Source organism: Dermacentor silvarum, chromosome 7 (genome assembly GCF_013339745.2).
Source record: "Dermacentor silvarum isolate Dsil-2018 chromosome 7, BIME_Dsil_1.4, whole genome shotgun sequence".
In the NCBI taxonomy this organism is placed as follows: Eukaryota; Metazoa; Arthropoda; class Arachnida; order Ixodida; family Ixodidae; genus Dermacentor; species Dermacentor silvarum.
In genome coordinates, this window is record NC_051160.1 from 23,922,235 (window position 1) to 23,940,739 (window position 18,505).

General features: G+C 46.4%; 2 protein-coding genes and 1 non-coding gene across 5 annotated transcripts in view; 1 reads left to right on the forward strand and 2 right to left on the reverse strand.

Annotated features, from left to right (window-relative positions):
* Positions 1 to 18,505, reverse strand: part of LOC119457742 (serine protease inhibitor 42Dd) — a 123,280-nt gene that overhangs the window by 1,129 nt on the left and 103,646 nt on the right. For all 3 annotated transcript variants that reach the window (XM_037719392.2, XM_049670346.1, XM_049670347.1), the window contains 7 exons: positions 7,204 to 7,315; positions 7,036 to 7,118; positions 6,245 to 6,579; positions 5,487 to 5,545; positions 1,700 to 1,800; positions 1,517 to 1,571; positions 284 to 465 (listed from right to left, as the gene is read on the reverse strand). In XM_037719392.2, coding sequence (XP_037575320.1) covers positions 284 to 465; positions 1,517 to 1,571; positions 1,700 to 1,800; positions 5,487 to 5,545; positions 6,245 to 6,579; positions 7,036 to 7,118; positions 7,204 to 7,315 — 927 coding nt within the window. The remainder of the gene's footprint in view (positions 1 to 283; positions 466 to 1,516; positions 1,572 to 1,699; positions 1,801 to 5,486; positions 5,546 to 6,244; positions 6,580 to 7,035; positions 7,119 to 7,203; positions 7,316 to 18,505) is intronic.
* On the forward strand, positions 7,714 to 9,997 carry LOC119457743 (leukocyte elastase inhibitor). Its single transcript, XM_037719394.2, has 2 exons — positions 7,714 to 7,826; positions 8,834 to 9,997. The coding sequence occupies exon 2, from the start codon at positions 8,852 to 8,854 to the stop codon at positions 9,995 to 9,997; it is 1,146 nt and encodes a 381-aa protein (XP_037575322.1). The 5' UTR covers positions 7,714 to 7,826; positions 8,834 to 8,851.
* On the reverse strand, positions 15,198 to 15,391 carry LOC119459824 (U2 spliceosomal RNA). The gene has a single exon (XR_005193823.1). It is a non-coding gene; the product is annotated as a U2 spliceosomal RNA (small nuclear RNA).

Below are 18,505 nucleotides of genomic sequence, written 5' to 3' on the forward strand. Positions count from 1 at the left end.
ACGAATTACATCTGCTGCACACAAGAACTCCACAGGCAAGGTGTTTGAGGCTTCCGGTCAAAAGCTCCGCTTTTAGGGAGAATGAAGCATTTTGTGAGAACATACGCCTTTTATCTCAGGCTATCTCCTACTTTCAGGAAGCCTGCAATATTTTCAGCAATTAGGCAAACGCTTGTGGCAGGCTAAGGGCTGAGAGAATCTATTACATAAACTAGATGTAATATTTGGCACTAATGTCCTAGCAAAGGGGAAGAGAAACTTTGCGCCGTAGCTTAAGACTGACCGCCACGACGTCGTCTCGTTGAAGCATCTGCGCACGCACGTTCCACCGGAGCTGCTTGTGGGCCTTTTCGCCTGGTGCCTTGTGCCGCTCCCAGAAGGCCTTGTACTCGTGGTAGCGCGTCACGGGGTCACACTTGTGCGGGCCTCTGTTCCACGTGACTTTTGTGCCTGAAACCTTGAGCACTGCAACCAAAGGTCGAGTTGTACACGTTAAGAGTCTGTATGCCAAACAGCTGATTAACCCTTTAACTGCCAAGCATCCTTAGCAGCCTATACCAAAGTCACAAAAGATGACTATTATCTGTCTATCATGAATTTCTTTCAAGGTTGTGGTTCAGTTATGGCCTACATTCATTTCAATTGGCAGTTCATAATTCATTTCATGATGGCTTGCTCAGATGAAACATTTTACAATTTTCATTTATGCTATGAGCCATGCAATCCTGATTTTGGGGGGTAAGTGTAAAAAATAAAAGTGCCACTTTTTTAAATTGGAGTATTCGTGCAAAAATATGTACGTTTCTTTTAACAGCGAAGCTGTTTAAGCAAGCCGTAATTTGTGGTGCGTATCAAGAAACTACCAAGAACGAAAAGAAAATAAACTTTCTTGCTGAGGCAGGATTCGAGCCCGCGTACTCCCGGTCCCAAAGCGAGCGTCGTAACCACTAGGCTATACAGCCACGCTTGGAGAACATGCATTTATGCGAACCATATGATTGCAGTTCGAGCGTCGTCGTCTTCGTCTACAGCTGGCACAGTTTGTACGCTCATGCTCTGCAAGGTAAAGAGGTTTTGTGTGCCTATGAGAGCGAGAGAGACGCATTCACGGAGCGGGTCTCCCGGAACGCGGTGCCGGCATTGGAACGCGGTGTCGGTGTTGCAAGCTGCGCTATGCAATGCGCAGTGACAGTCCGAGATCCGCGAAAAGAAATTATCATGATGAGTAATAAGATGAAAAGTTGCCGCACACTTCCGGAAAATGCTGGGCTACGATCACCCAGCTTCACTGTTTCAAGCGTTGCACGGCCAAGTGCAAGGTTTTTGTTCGGCGAAAAACACAGAGCTATAGTTTTGACAAGCAGCAACGGCCTGTTGCATAGCAAGAATGTTAGCACACGTCAACTTCACTTCAGATTCTTGTAATGGTATAACTATAGATCGCTCCGACTATGATCGCTGTGCAATTCACAGGCACTGCACACCATAAATAGAAAAAACAAGTACCGAAACTTACGTGAAAGCATGGTTCCTTTTTGTGGCTTGATGAGATCTTTCTGGATGGGTTCTCCCTGCAAACAGTGTGCAAAGTTGCATGCAAATTAATCTAAGATGTTGCATCACGGCCACGAACTCTTTTTCAAGCTGCAGTTCTACGGAGTCAAATTATCAAATGGAAAGATGGGCAACACACACAAACCTTCAACGGAGGCAATGTGGCTGGCTTCTGTCTTTTTGGCAGAGTGTCGTCTAAGTTGGAATAGTTTTCCTTGAAACTCTCCAGCACGCTGCCTGTAAGTTCTTTAGGTGGGCAAAAAAAGGAGGGAAAAAATATATATACCATTAAAAATATGAACTGTTACACATGCATACTACAGTAAAACCCTTTCAATGCATATTGTTCAAGAAAGGCATGATTTGAGAAAACGTAATGTCCAATAATACCTGCAGCAGCACTACAAATGAGGCAGAGCTACTTTCACACAAAACTTTATTTGAAGTTGAATAGAAGGCCAAACAAACTGTTGAAAACCCACTATATATATTTGCCAATACGTACTGTGTGGCAGTTATACTAAGCATTAAACACTTTGTTTTCTAGGTCTCGTAGCTGTGAAAACACACTAAATGAAGCTCGCGATTTCTATCTTGCACCTGAGTCGAATGTTCAATAGTAGCAGCCTTGTTTCGAGCACTCGTAACCCTTATTCATTTTCCATGCAGTCGTGTATACAGAAGTCAATGTGCAAGGTATCGAAAGTCACGGGAGCATCCGTGGAGGTGGTTGTGTTTGTGCCTTTATTCATGCACATGTGCCTTTATTCATGCCCTTCTCACTTTCAACACTGAGAGTCGTACTGAAATTGATGACGATGTTCGACACGCTCAGTGGATCGGATGTCCAGATGCCATCGAAGGATACATATTCTTGATAGGTGACATAGGCCATAATTTGTGCCATAATATTCTCAAACTCCTGCACCTCTTGCTCTGCTGAGTGACTGTTCTGCAGTGACATGCGGCGGTCAACGCATATGCCACTGATGGACAATGCTGTATCGGTGGTGCAGTTCTTTAATGTAATAAATGGGAAGCTAATACACACGTCCCTACGGCAACTATATGGAGCCTGCATTTCAGAGCGTAACAGCTGGGAAAACATAACAAACAGGAACACATCAACAAGGTTCTACTGCACTATACTGCATGGTTTTTTTTTTAGATCTTGGTACTCGTCCTTTATTTCAGAATGAAAAAGATTCACCAATGTTCGCACAAAAATTAAATGAACCTTTTGTTTTTAAATTATTGGCTGCTGACTTCTATCCGATATTGCCGCCGCACGCTCTTTTAAAAGTGCACATTTAAAAACATGCTCAGCAGTCTTTAGACAAGGGGACATCCTTTTTAGTATGTGAAACGTACGAAGGAAGCAAGAAGGCGAGAGGACAAATGCTCAGCAGAACCGAAGGCCAACTTGTTGTGGATACTACAAACACCAACAGCAGCAGCCAAAGTGGCTGCGAAAAGGATTCGTGACAAGTTGCAACTGGACCATTAACAAACATGATGACTGCAAGAAGTACTCGACATAGATGACTGTACTGTCAAGTTGAAGTGACTAGTGCAGGCAAATAACACAGAAGGCACAGTAAATACCATACTAACAAAAATACACATGGCCACGCTTTGATTGCACATTTCAAATGATTCTGGAGCATTTACTACATCACTTCTATACAACAAAATAATCTCTTTTTCATGGGAATTCTAACACTACCTTACTTATCTGCTTTGAACCTGAGCACTTTCCTCAATTTTTTTGTCATTGCCATGAAAAAAAAAAGGGGGGGGGGGGGGGGGAGTGCACAGATTCACAGGTAAATTTGTTTTGATTCATGACAAGATAAATGCATTTGTGGAGGCTATATTGATGTAATTACTATTGGTACTGCCGAAATATATGCATGCTTCTAGCTGTCAGATTTTCAGCATTTTCTTAGCAATGTCTTGCACTGACCTGTTGTTTCTCTTATGACTGGCGGGGACATTGCATCTAAGAACTTTCATGTGCTTTAGTCAACCACACATCTCACTGTTTGCAAACAACAAGGGAACATACACACTTAACAATGCCCACAGGCACTTTCGTAGACTTGCACTTTTGTAGACTCTACAGCCAGGGCTCTAGATTCACTGCTCAGTGAAGGACAGTCTATTAAGATCTGCACTACATGCCTGATGATACTACATGTGAGCCTATCTCACAGCAAGAACAAAAAGAAAAAAATCTAGAATGGTAAAAGTTGACCGAGGGCACAACATTCTGTCCATGTATACACAAAAATGATCATTTGCATAGAAGGGGATACCACAAGCTCAATCAGGACCTCCTCTAGAGGTTCCATTCGTTGCATCTGTCGCAGTTTCCTACTATCAAATTGATGACTGTCCTTGTTGCTAGTCTAATAATGACAGCAAGCTCTGCGTGAACAATTGTGCTTGCCAGTGACATGACACATTGCTTGAACCAAAGATGACAAGAGATGACGGATTAATGATGTGGGAAACACACAGCTGACTTCCACAATGATGAATACAGGTAGGGACAACAAATGTATGTTGGATATGAACATGTGCACTTGGCTCTGCCGCGTGACACAGGACTAGAAATGCGCTCTCCTTCACGTAAAAAATGCATGTGTATGTGTGTGCATGTGTATGCATGCGATGTCTACATGTGTGTACTTTTGGGGGGAATAGGTGTTACCTAATTGAGACTGCTACCCATGGCACTATCCTCACTGCCTTACTGCACTTTGTTGCGTTCTTGCAGACACATTAAGGCACTTGCTTGTTTGCCCAATATATTTTCCACCATACGATCTCGTCCTTGCCTTATTTCTGCACTGTGAATTTGCACCAACTAACAATAAAGCCTCTCTAAAGATTAAAAAAAACGAGCTTAAAACATACTGCAATCATCTCAAGGCCCTTTCATTATCAAAAAATTTCTTACTATACGTGAAGGCATGAAGTATGTCAGAAAAACGCACAGGAAAGTGTACATATGTTGTGCTGGGGGCGATAGTACACCAGTGAGCAAAAGTACAGGCATTGAACGAACGAGTCTTGCAACAACACAACTCACAGCCTAGACATGCAGGCTGGAAGTGAATACTACAGTCTTAACCTGACCGCATGAACCTGCAGTGCAGTGGTCAATATCAGGATGCAGGCTTAAGATATGAAGAAATTCAGTTTCTTGTTTTATTATTATTATTTTCAGCTTGTGGTTCATATACTTTTTGTTCATGGGTGTACTGTCACACCAGAATGAAACACGAATGCGAGAAAGTCAGCTAGATGGTGGCTTTTCCTTTCCAAATTTGCCACTTTGTGCAACACCAGGATGATTCATTCCCAGAGGCTTAGTTTCGGGGCCAGAGCACACTTAACATCCGATTACACCCAGATATGCATCTCACTTGCAGGTAATCGGGTGTAAAAGCTGTCTTTATTTCTTCCCATTCACATTTCATTCTGGCATGATAGTTACACGGTCGTTTAATTCATTGTCTACATATATTGTTTCTGCTAGTGATAACTTATATGAAACAAGTCTGAAAAGTTTAGCTGTCTTCAGGATACGCTGTATTTGAAACACACATTTGTGTCCCTTTAGCTGAAAATTTTTAGGTTTAAGGCGTGGTGGTCACATTTATAAACTCAACAACACTTATTGCAGAAATCAGAGTTTTACTGCACCTGTTTTCATGTCTTCATTAAAGAGGATGACTAAAGAAATTCAACACACAAATATCAGGTAGTTATGTCACCACAAGTAACACAAGTGAAAAAAAGCAAAGTGCATAGAACAATACAGAATACCAGGACTGGCCTACCTGTGGTATTGAGACACTTTAAACTTACAATGTTCGATACACAACAAATTGTGACATACACACGTCAAGTGCACCACTTACCTTGGGAGTCTGTGCTCAATGTTGACCGTTCAGAGATGTAGGCATGACCATTACAGCATCTGTAGATGAGAGGGGAAAGAAGGGGGGGGGGGGGCACAATCATATCGAGCAACTCAACAGAATCCACTGTTTTGTCATCATGTTCATTCTATTTCTATGTCGTCTTGGTTTTCTTTTTCTTTTTCTAATTTCTGGTTTTAGAATTAGTGGCCTAGGACCTGCACATGCTCCTTGACAGCAGCCCATATATGGGCAATGCCTCAGCAACATTAAGCAGTTGGTAATTTGCACAATGCCGTCCCACTCTGGTGTGTCTTCTCGTGGTTGTTAGTTGAACTCAGTGCATTACAAGATGCTCAAACACCAACTAACCCAGTTTCTCGCTGTACACAAGCAACTATGCCAGGAGTACCAGAAATAAAACTGGCTGATGCCAGACACTTTCCAATGCAGCTGTCCTTACCAAACATGCAATGCCATTACATCATCAATCTTATTAGGTGCACCACAGGACTCAACAGAAAGTTTACTTCAGGTAGTTCATTAAATCTACACAATCCACCATGCAAGCCTGGTGCACATTGATGCAGTTCTTGTTTCAATTAATGACTGCACGTTGGACAACCTTTATTGCTAATTCGTTGCATATTACGAGACATAGAAGTCGGCAGCGTTGAAAACGGAGTTTCCTGGAAATTTTAACAAGCACAACTGTCGCAGGATGTAGCAGTTTGGTGCACGCCCTCTCAGTTACGCACCTCAATACTTTTCGATGCAGTAAGCGCGGGGCAAGTCCATTGCCGGAGAGATCGCTGCCCTTGCTCGAGTCTGTCGATTGTTCACAGGACGAACCAGCAGGCGTAGAATAGCAGGAAGAACTCGCTTCAGGCTTCACGTGATTCCGCGGAGCAGGAACGACCTTCCTTGGTGGTTTGGCTGTAGCGACGTCGTCCCCCGATTTACAACTGCTGTCGATTCGCTGGCTTTCGTAGTAGGGTGAAGAATAGCATGACGAATATGTGACGTTCTCCAACAGAGACGATGAATCGAAACGAGTTTGTTTCGTGCTGGAAGTGGAGCCTTTTGCTCGCTCCTGAAAAGAGAAACGTGTACCGCGTTTCTACGTGAACGCCCCGAACGATGCGTGGTAAGTAAGAAGTTCTGAACTCTGACTTTTGATAACGTGAGAACGAGTTAGTCAAACAAACCTACGCTTAGCAAACGCACTGTGATGAAAAGTTCTACCCCCGTCACACGAGGAACTTCCGATCGCGATTGGCTCCTTGGCGCAAGCTGTGGAAGTGAGCCAATCGCAATCGAGGAATTCGATCCAGACCGGGCTTGATCGCGATCTAAAGTGCCCCGTGTGACTGGGGTATAACTTTTCATCACATTACGTTTCATTTTATGATGATTTAGCACTGACATCAGCCAATGAACACGAGGGTGCAACGTAATAAACGGATACCAAATAGAAAAAAGAACATTATTCAACACAAGTATCAACACACATCATCTGTTATTGCGCGCATAAACTAATGCAACTTACGCTAGTATACTGTGCACTGTTTACAAGAGGCGTCGACGTGTTGACTCCTTTGCGGATTTCTTCCCGAATACGTCTCTGGAAATCTGAAGAAAAAAAAACAAGAAATCGGTAAGGCATAACACTGCACAAGTCATCTGCGTGAGTATAAATGTCAATAAAGATGCGTACCACACTTGAACTGCTGGAGAACAGAGTAGGGGACCTCGCCGTAACCTTGTTTCCGCAGTTCGCTCCTGACTTCGTCGTCCGACAAGTAGACGCTTTCCTCGAATGTCAGAACCTGTTAACGTTAGCGAAAACAAGAAAACATTCTACATTGTTGCTAGAAAGTTTCAGGAACCTTGTAGTCCTTCAAGAAGCCTGAATAACAACATTTCCGCTGAGGCAACTTACGTTTGAACCGCCGGTGCGAGCGTCCATTTTTAAACAACCGCGATATTGGTGGCCAGACTCCGTGCGCAACATTGAGCCACGTTTAGCCGAGCAACCAAAATATTGATAAAAGCTGCGCGCACAGCTGGTGCGCGTCCTTTATTGTGTGTTCGATGCAATTTGTGCATAATAAAAATAGTTGTCGAATATCAAACTTGTTATTTGTAAAGCTGGGTCGGAAAATTGTTATTCAGTAAATTATATAGAACGAGATGAACAAGATGCGGCGGGCGCGAAGCTCGAACGCTCGAATGCGCGTGCATGGCAGCTAGCGGGAGCGCAAGCAGAAAGCGATCGTGGCGGAAGAAGGAATCTCCAGAAACCGTTTCTCGTTACCGCATCTCAGTCGCCTCGATTAAGTACGTACTCTCATATACAAATTATTACTTTGCTTTCTTAGTTGGCGTGGTGATCGGATCCACGCAAGGTCTTCAACATCTTGCTCGTACAACGATTATGTGAAAATAACAAACGTGAATCCACACTCAAATTCTTCAGATAATGTTAAGGCCATTCCGCTTACTAAAGCAAAGTTCTCTGCTCACTTTGTTCACTTAAGATTTAAACTGGCCAGAATGTGTCGTGAGACGTTGACAGAACTGAAATGATCATGATTTATAGGGACATAATTCAGCACACTGTTCGCAATTTAAGTAGGAATCATAACGACGTGCTATAACACGCGTCCCACAATACATGGCGGCGCACATGCTGCTGTACGCGTGCGAGTTCGCGAGTAAGTACCCAGAGTTGTCTGGTCTCCCTGTGAGACACAAAATGTCATCGACTACTTATTGTGCCGTAAATGGGTTCCAGCACTACAATATGAACGCACGTACACGTCGCTGCGGCAACGCGCTGAACTGCGTATCACGTGTAAAAGCGTCGTTTCGCTTCCGAGAATTTAACTTGGCTTGTGTTTTTTTTTTTTTTTTTTTTTTTAACAGCTCTTGACTGGTTAATGACCAAAGCAGTTGGACAAGAAACCACGAAAACACGTCGGTATTATTGTAGAAATAATTTAACACTTCGGAAAACATGAATCGCACAAACATCGGCTTAATAAACAAAATAATCGCTATAGCGCTCGCCTATCACTGTTTTCAGCATGCTTCCAGTGAACGGCTACATCCTCAGTGCAGATTGAAAAATTCTGATAAAAAATTTCCACGGTGTTGTCCGCATTACCACTTCATGCATGATTAGACACTCTGAGTGTTAAGCCATGAAAATTGGTTGTCAGTCCCTTTAACGCTGACCGAGCCTGCATGAGATGCTTCCCAGCTTGCAAGGCTCTCGCATCTATGCGTGCAGTTAACTGCCGTCGAGCGCACCTACAACCTTGGCGTACTTGATTTCTCTGCAGATCGCGACGTCCGCAGTCATGCCGAAATCTCTCAGTCGCATGGTCGTGCGCTTCTCTGTGGACCTGCACAAAGAACTGCTGCACTCCAGGAAAGACAAGAAAGAGAACGTCACCTCTTCGCCATTCATGATCACGGCCGCTCTGTCAATGACGTTCGCCGGAGCGCGTGAAAACACTGCCGACGAGCTCTTGGCAGTGCTGCGTGGCAAGGACGAGAAACTGCACGAGAACTTCGCGTCGTTTATGCCAAAGCTGTCCAGCCACTCGCACAAGCTACAGTTCCACGTCGCCAATCGCATCTACAGCGACGAGAAGTTTCCCGTCGTGGAAGAGTACGCGACCTTCGTGAACTCGACGTATGCCTCGACCATCCAATCGGTCGACTTTGAGAAACGCAGCGAGGCCGTTCGTGGCCAGATCAATGACTGGGTCAAAGTAGTCACCGAGTCCAAGATAGTCGACCTTCTAGCTCCCGGTAGCGTTAATCCTACCACCAACGTGCTCCTGATCAACGCCGTTTACTTCAAAGGACTCTGGGAATCGCCGTTTCCGGCCAGCTCGACGTCTCGCCGCGACTTCAACGTCGACTCCAAGACCAAGGTCCAGGTGGACATGATGTGCCAGAAGCAGGAGTTCGCCATCTCACACAGCGAGGAGCTCGGGGTCAGGGCCATCGAGATGCCCTACAGGGGCGGCAGGACTTCAATGATCATACTGCTGCCCGATGAAATCGAGGGCCTATCGCACTTGGAGCATCACTTGTCACACTGCAAGTTGTCCAACATCGTGGCGGATCTTAAGGAAACGCCGAATGTCGAGGTGATCATGCCCAAGCTCTTGCTCCACCAGTGCCTGTACCTCAAGGACACTCTGGTGGCCATGGGCGTGAACGATCTGTTTTCGGGCAAGTGCGATCTTTCGGGCATGTTCAAGACGGGCAATCCCGTCGTGTCCGAGATGATCCACAGCGTGTACTTGCAGATCGACGAAGATGGCACCGACGCCGCTGTGGCCACGCCTGCCGTGGCTGCGGCATCTACGACGACTGTGTCTCCGGCGGCGACGCAAAAGACCGAGTTCGTAGTTGACCATCCGTTCATGTTGCTCGTGTTGAAGAGCAAGTCGGATGTGATCCTTTTTATGAGCTCCGTGCGCCATCCATGATTAACGCTTTTGTGTGCGTATGTGTGCGTGCGCATCTTGCAGTTGCTGGAAAAAAAATTAAAACTACGCATTTGCCGCATATAGGCCAAGTGTTCTGCTTGTAATTATCAAGAATTAAATTTAGGGAACGTATTCAGCGTACGTGTCAGCTTTTTCAGTCTGCAGTATACACAGACAGGGCACCACGCGATTTAGCACAATCGGATTTTGACTGCCGATTCAGTCGTAGTAAATTATTGCAAGTTTGGTAGAACAGAATCGCACAGTGCGAAGTGTCAAGGACAACTGAAGTCATGCACTGACCACTAACTGGCGGGTTCGTGAAACGTCCGTTTTGGCTTTAAGGTGGTCATGTGCCCTGCCCATTTCCAGTCATCGTTGTTGCCTCAAAGCATGGTTCGATGAAGCAACAAATGCGGCAGCCGCATTTTAGATGATGGCGAAAACGCTCGACGCCCGTTTACTTAGATTTAGGTTGCACGTTAAAGACCCCAGGTGGTCGAAATCTCCGGTATACATTTCCGCCGTTTCCCTTCAGGTGCCGGTTAGGCCGCGCTCGCGCAGTATTTTAGGCTACGTTCACACTTGGTCTCGAAGCTGTAGGAAGCGGCAAAATCTTGCAAGAATCCGCCCGCCTAGGCGGCAAAACAGGCAGAAAAACAGGCTGCAAGCCAAATCGGTCTCGGGCCGATTTTTTCGCCATGGCGAAGCGGAAACGCGGCGGAAAGTCGTTCTGCTTCACTGGAAGCTACACTAGCATGTAAACAACCGGTCGTAAAATGGCACCGGGCACCAAAACCATGGCACCAAAAGTGTAGGTTGTAATGCTGATCGACGCGATCAATAACCAGCCCCTGCTCTACGACAAGAGTGGCACTAAAACGTACTGTCAGCAATACTCGCGATAGTATTCAACGTCGCGCGACCAGAGGTGCGGCAACGAAGCCTTAGCGTGACCCAACTTCTCGCGCTTTTGCAAAGCCAGGCGAACCCACCATCGCCGTTTCCGAGGTGTCCGCGGCTTCCGTTTATTCATTGTCCATTTCTAGAAAACAAGTAGGTAGAAGTATAAAAGCCATTTCTTCTTCCACTTCCACGGCAGACAATATATAGTTAGGCAGATTCCTCGTTGGCGCTCCATAATTCTCCTCGCACGTGTACGGTATGTTGCAGAAGTCGCGGGGTGCTTTTCTCGTCGCGACGGTAGATTGGGAGCGTAGGTCTCACGTAGGACGCGCAGGCTTTGGCGAGCCCCAACACAAGGGCCAGCCCGAGTTTTAGCTATGGTGTTCCCGTTGCCCATTGGTGTCCTGGAGGCGCCGACAATACGAAATGATGAAATGTTATTACAACTTGTAAATAAAAGCTATTAAAGAAATATCACGCCTAGGCACCAACCTGTGACTCAGCGCTACCGCGCCCGTGTGCGGAGGATTACGGAACGCCAACGAGGAATTTGCCGAAGGTCGCAGATGACACGCGAAGTTGCGTAAAATGATCACTTTTGATGACGGTGCGTGGGTCAAAGAATGAACATACCACTCGAAATAATGCGATAATGAGCGCCACCACGCCGACAAACGTACGCAGACTAGATGGATCTGGACGAAAACGGCAGCGGCGGCCGCGGCGGTAGCAAAACAAATGTGAAGAACTTGGACAGGCGCGGAAAAAATTTTCCGGCCGCTTCGGCCTTTCCACCCGCTTTGGCCTTTCCACCCGCTTGCCGCTTTCCAAGTGTGAACGTAGGCTTAGTCTGCGCGAGAAACGTCTCTTGTTTGCGATTGCGCCCCTATGGAAGGCTGGTAATTACTGTTGTGTTGTTGAATCCCAAACCAGCAATTACGGAAGGCTGGTAGTTGCTGTTTTGTTGTGGAATCCCAAACCAGCAATGTACACACGAAGGGGTTGATGACAGCAGTGAAATTCCACCGACTCGCAATAGAATGCACGAAACAGACAGCCGACAAGCATGAATTACTGCTGTGCACAGTACAGCGTAAGTAAACTCTTGTTGCAGGCCCTGACAGTTCTCGTCGGAGTTCACGCGTCCTGATAAATTGATTATGTGCACTATGCACTGAACAATACCGGAGTTCATTCCTGCATCACTATAGTACACCAATCAGTCGAGATTCTGTGAGGTACAAGGCCGCTTCCTGTTTGCACCGGCGTAAGTGAAGCAGAAACGAGTTGCACGCACTACTTAAAATGCGTACACATGCCATATCTGTGCTGTGCGGTGAAATATTCTGTACATTGCAATTCTGAATCTGTTGACGTAAAGGCAAATGACGGCTGCACGCTCGCACACAGGATGGATTTGACTGCCGATTCAGTCGTGTAAATTATTGCAAGTTTTGGTTAGACGAATCGACATGCGAAGTTCAAGGACAACTGAAGTCATGCACTGACCATAACTGGGGTTTCGTGTGAAAACGGCCGTTTTAGCTTTAAGGTGGTCATGTGCCCTGCCCATTCAGCCTCGTTGTTGCCTCAAAGCATGGTTCGTACCCACGAGGGAGATTAGCCGCACTGGATTGATTGAAAAGTACACCCATAAAACAAAGGGGTAAAAGGCAAACAGTCAATACGAGGCATTCAACTAAAGGCTAACTGGAATTTTGATAGGGCCCGCTCATAAACGTAGAGAGAGAGAGAGAGAGAAAGAAACGTTTATTGATTAAACAGTGTCCCGAGTGAGGTCCGGTACCACCCGTGGGTGAGAAGACTCCTTAGTCCAGGAACCCTCTGGCTTCGACTGCCCTTTTGGCCCTGGGGACGAGTTGTCGTTGGTCTTCCAGGTCACCGAGGACGAGCTTGGCCTCCCACGTTTCGACTAGGTTGTCTTCGTTTGCTTGTGGTGCTCGGTTCGCGTCCGTTCCCGATTACATTTCGCTGCATTCATGCCTCGGGCATTCCAGAAGCAATAGTGCCAGGGTGTTAGGTGCGTTGCAGAGTGGGCAGAGGTAGCCGTGGGGCGTCGGGTAGAGGCGCTGCATTATCGTTCGCCGAGTGAACGTGTTGCTTTGTAGGCGTCTTATTATCACGCTTTCTTCTCCGCCGAGTTTTGGCTGCGGTGAAGAGTATACCCGGCGCTCGATCGAGCCTGTAGTGTTGCAATGTCGCCGAATAGTTGGCGGGTACGGCCTCCACCTCTTCTGCTGCGGGTCGGAGGGTTCTATTAACGTTGGGTCGGAGAGTGTGTGGGGCGAGGGGAGCCTGGCTGACGCGATCGCGGGCAGCGGCGTGGGCCACTTCGTTCCCCTCTAGTCCCTCGTGTCCGGGTATACCCACGTTACGCAGTTGTCCAGGAGGGGGGGCAGTGCTTCGTCGTAGAAAAACAAAAGGAATAAAGCTTCTTCTTTCTGGGGTTTTACATGCCCCAACCCGTTCTGATTATGAGGCACGCCGTAGTGGAGGGCTCCGGATTAATTTTGATCACGTGGGGTTCTTTTCGAGTTGCATTTCGCCTCCATCGAAATGCGGCCGCCGCGGAAAAAGGAATACAGCGCACCACGGTCGGTGCCCTATCAGCGTAATCACCTGGACGCTTCAATGAACTTGTGCAGAGCAGTAATAATAGACCCGTGGCTTGTCGCCTAATTGACAGGCACCAAAGGACAATATGTTTGGTGTTGTAAGTGCTAAACCCAGATTGCCAGTCGGAAATATGAGAAACATTCTGCTGAGGGAGGAAAAGTGGCGGCAAGAAAGAAAGAGATGGGCAATAGTCTCTGGTTCGCTACAAAAAGAGCAGAGGTTAGTTATAGGTAAACCAGATCTGTGAAGGCAAAAACTCATGCGGGGAACTCTACAACGGAAGCTTGATAGCGTCACCTCGCATTGTCGAGAAAGGCATTTGCTCGTGTTCCACGGAAAGTTTAGATGTAGAAAATCACCAGCCGAAAGTTGGGATGATTATTAAATTTAGAAATAAAAGGTGTTCAAATCTAGCTCCTGGTATAAAAGACAAATCGGAAAGAACATTTAAGAGCAGACCATTTAGTAACGACGATGCGAGGGAGTCAGCGGATTCATTAAAAAAGATTAAACTATGTCCGGGGACTTTCACAAAGCGGTCTTCAGTAAAACAGTTCGGGACAAGTGTCAAAATATATTCAGCAGGTGCGACCGCTTATTAGAAGTTAAATGTGTACATACGAAAGAGCATCTGTAACAATTATTACTGTAGATTTCTGTGGACTTAATTTTCTGGTGATCAGGATAATTGCCGGCAATTCTGTAAGAAATATTGGAGTGTAATCAGCGAGAAGCAGAGCAAAAAACCAGTAGAGCTAAGTGTAAAAGATACCAACTCTGGTTTTCCCTAAACTTAGTGTGCATCCGTAAAAATAACAAAGTGAGAAGAAAATTGATCAAGATGATCTTGGAGGAGACCTTCCAGTATGCGCGCTGGAAGAAGTTTTAGGTGTTTTGGAAAAATATAATGGAAAACCAATTTAACCATGAACGAATTTGTTTTTATTGCGATAGCAATTATATGGACACTTCAACCGGATTTCTGCCGTCGGCGTCGCCGTGAGGTTCCGTATAAAGTCCAAGGGCGATAAAATCGTCGCCGCGCGCCGTATGCGCGAGCGAAAGCGTGCTATCGCGCGCTATCACGGAGAGCGAACGCCCGGCGGAAAGCAAACGCGATCGTAGCGCGAAAGACCGTGGGGATATGGGATGGAAGCGGGGCGACGCTGTGCTCCGGCAACAAAGACGTATCTTGCAACCGGGCTCAAGGGGAACTTGCCACTCAATCTCCCACGCGAAAGCGGGAAGGAGCGGGGGGGGGGGGGGGGCGCAGCTTCTACTCAGCCAACAACCGCGCTCGTCCTTTGACCAGCTGTCGCGGTCGCCCGCACCGTCTCTTATCTCCACACGGCTCTGACCTTTGTATGCGCTGTGCATTCGCCGCTCAGTTTCCGTTGAAGCGATAGACAGCACTAACCTTCACCCGCTGCGGCGGCTGCGCTTGCTGCCAGAGTTTTGACAGCCGTTGTCTACGGTCATTCTGTGTGATCTATTCATGTTTGTTGTGCGCGCTGACACCACGCTTGTTAATTCAATTGGTATGCGAATGTGTCCAACTACTAATTTGCGCCTTTCGGGCGAAACTGCGGTGCACCAAGCGTAATGTACACGCTGTTCTTCCATGTCATACGTAGTGTTCAATTCTGATTTTGGATTTCACAAGAGGGCCGAACCCGGCGGCAGTGCAATGCCGGGACGACCCGTGGTGCCGGTGGGGCAAGCCCCGCACTCGGCGCCGCGTTGCAAAAATTAATTTAATATCGAAAGACCCATAATAGGGCCGTATCAGATATTAAGCTGATAAGAACAGAAACTACACACTTGATCTTAGCCAAAAGGCCGAGAAGCGATAACAAGCACATTTGTCGACCTAGCCGCATCATAACTGACCTCCAACGTGGAGCCGGTAGAAAGCGACGCAAAAACAAAAATTACGAGTTACTGGCTAAAATAAACCAGCCATGAAGTTACTGTGAATTCGACTCACGTGCACGCATGATGAGCTTTATACTAAACCGTCCAGAACTTACTGAATTTAGGTTTCAAAGCGATAACAAACTACGCGCCGTCACTAAACGTGCATACAAGCAGATCCAGTGGCGCCCAACGTTCTTAGACTACTTCAGTTTCGCATAGGCACCGGGCGCGGGATGAATTTGGACCGGTGGCGCCTTCATGCGGCGGCGTCACGAAAGTAATGGCATGTGGCGGCCGGGCCGCGCGCAGATGGCGCTGCCGTGAAACCACGTCTGATCAAACATGTTGCGTTTTCGGGTGCACCAACAGTTACTGAAACATGACTGAAGCTGGTTATGCCATTCAATTCAATCGTTGTTCATCGCGGCATCGCGTTTTTCAGGCGGAAAGTCTGTATATGTGCGGTCTGTATATAGGCAGCAGCGCGTTCAGTGCTCAGCAGTTGAAACGCGATACTGGAATCGTATGGTCGCCAGCGCTTTTTGCACTGACTGTAAGCGCTGGGGACCCCAAACTGATGCATTGTGGCGTAGAGTGAAAGCGAGAATCTTCCTAACGCATTATGACTGCATTTGGTCCCAAGGCGCGCACCTGTGGCTCGAAAAAAAAAAAAAAAAGGCGGCAGCCGCGCGCTGCCAGTGCTTCAATCGCTGGGTACTGTAGATTTCCGACGCTGATTTGGTATAGTCTAGTTGTTCTAACGTTAATAAAAGAGCCGTTCATACACAAGAGCTTCGTGTCCCACTTGCCTGTCATCGCCTCCGCAGTGTAACGGCTCCGGAGCTTGGGAACCGAAGGCGAACACTCAGATTTGTCGTCATTTTGCCATCTTATCAGTGTATCAGTCTTCCTTTTAATGTACATTTTCCTTCCTAGCAATTCCCAACTCTGGTTGCGTCCGGCACACGACTGTGCTGTGCATCGACGGCGAACACCAACGCAGTGGCGTGTTCACGCTCGCCGCCACCGACGGCTCCCCTCGCGCTAAGCTATATAAAATGGGCCGTGACTGAAGATTGGGCTAGTTTATAAGCAATTAAGAATGGGGAAGCATTGCAAAGATAAAGACTACAATGGACAAAGAGCGGGAACTTACTGAGACATGTGCGATCGGCGAAGCAGCTCAAACAACAAAATAAGGAAGACGTATGTCTCCTTTTTTTTTCTGTCCATAATTTTTGTGTCATTCGCATATTTCTATGATTAAATACGCGGTAATGTTAAAGCGCAAAGCAAAATAGCATGTGGAATATAACTGCTGGAGTTCCACGTCTTAGCTTGCCGCGGTGAGCTCCGTTCGCGTGGTGCATTTGCATCGCAATTTGCGCTCGTTTTCTGCTTTATATACTACCTGATGCCATGAATGTGATCTGCCTCGTGCAAGAGACGACCTTTCTCAAAAGCAGACACACGAAAATGCGTTTTCCGGTGCGTCGGCCCTTAAAACCCGCAGTGCCAAATCACTGGAAGCACCGAGCGCCGTCGTCCCGTCGTCTGCTTCACATGCCAGTGCTCCGACAGCTGCCGTTCGCGGCGCTGTTCGATGCACCCTAGTAGGGTGCCTCTATGCCCAGCGCCGCCATCCAGGGTGGAGACAACCCCGCTGGCGCCGCCATATTGAGTCACACGAGCTGAGACTCAGCTACGCTTGCGTTCATAAATAGTGTTACTCGCGGCGCACTTCCAAGTGCTTTGCCTTGATGAGGATTTTTTTTATCGGTATCGCATCTGCACATCTTTATAACCAATAGCCGTTAACTCGTCGAAGGTCCAAGACGTAAATGTATGGCGCCGGGAACATGCCCCAAGTTGCCTAATTCAATTTACATTTAACATGCCGTGTGTATGTTTGAAACACGCACTATTTTTTTTTTTTTTTTGCGCTTCGATGCTTGGTATATAAGGTTTGCGACCCCCTGTGTGTGGAAGTTTTTCTTTTTCGCTGTTGTATTTCGGTTTACACGTCACGCCTCCTTTACCGTAGCCAGTCAGTCGCGCACGGCGGTTAGTTTCCCTTGCGTTGCGCGTGCTCTTCGCGTTCGTAGCAATTATTTGACGATATCTATGCGCAATTTTGCTTTTTTTTTGCCCACAAAACTGTGCGCTGACAGGATTAAGCTGGTGTAAAAATAACTGCGATGTGAAAATAAGGTTTAGTTAGTGCTGTAGAGAAACATGTAACGTAACTTGTCTGTGTCAATCTTGCGTAGTACACACAAGAAACCAAACGATGCACAAAATACATTTACTTATAATGTCTAGTACAATCAATCATGAAAGAGATATGTACATGAAAAATTATATGTACTGTGTGGCGCCTGAAGGTTATGTTGAAAGACGAGATTAAAAAAAATTCGCAAGGTAGGCTCGACACACAATTCGGGATAGTGAGAGTTTTTTTTTTTTTAAATTTATTCATTACATGGGAGGGGGGGGGGGGTTCAAGTGAGTACATCAACCTTATTACATTATTACACACAATATAAATCGAAAACAAGAATGCAAACAAGAAAACGCAACCGCGGGTAATATTAATCAAGATATCCAACCAGAATACATCAGCTACCATCGAATACGTCGCATCAGCCAAACACATCGATGCCGAGTACAGAACATTTTATAAATAACCATTAGAACACTGATAACTGCATTGCAAAAATAAACAACACTGCATACATATCGCGTACAAAAACCGTAAATGAAACTAAGGCAGTCAAATACAGATTAGCAATGTTTTTCACTTCGAAAATATAGTCCACGATGATGTAGGGCTGTTAACAGACGGCGCCCATCCTGTCGATTTCCCTCCTACTGGTCCTCTTCAAAGAGTTTCTAAGTACAAGTAAAACAACAAAAGTGATTATTGATATGAAAAGTTGCCTTGTAAATACAGATAACCCATTACAGTGCTTAAAAATAAAATTTCGCAGAAGTAATGCTGTATTACCTCGCTTCACACGTTTCGAAGAAATGCAGACACCATGCCAG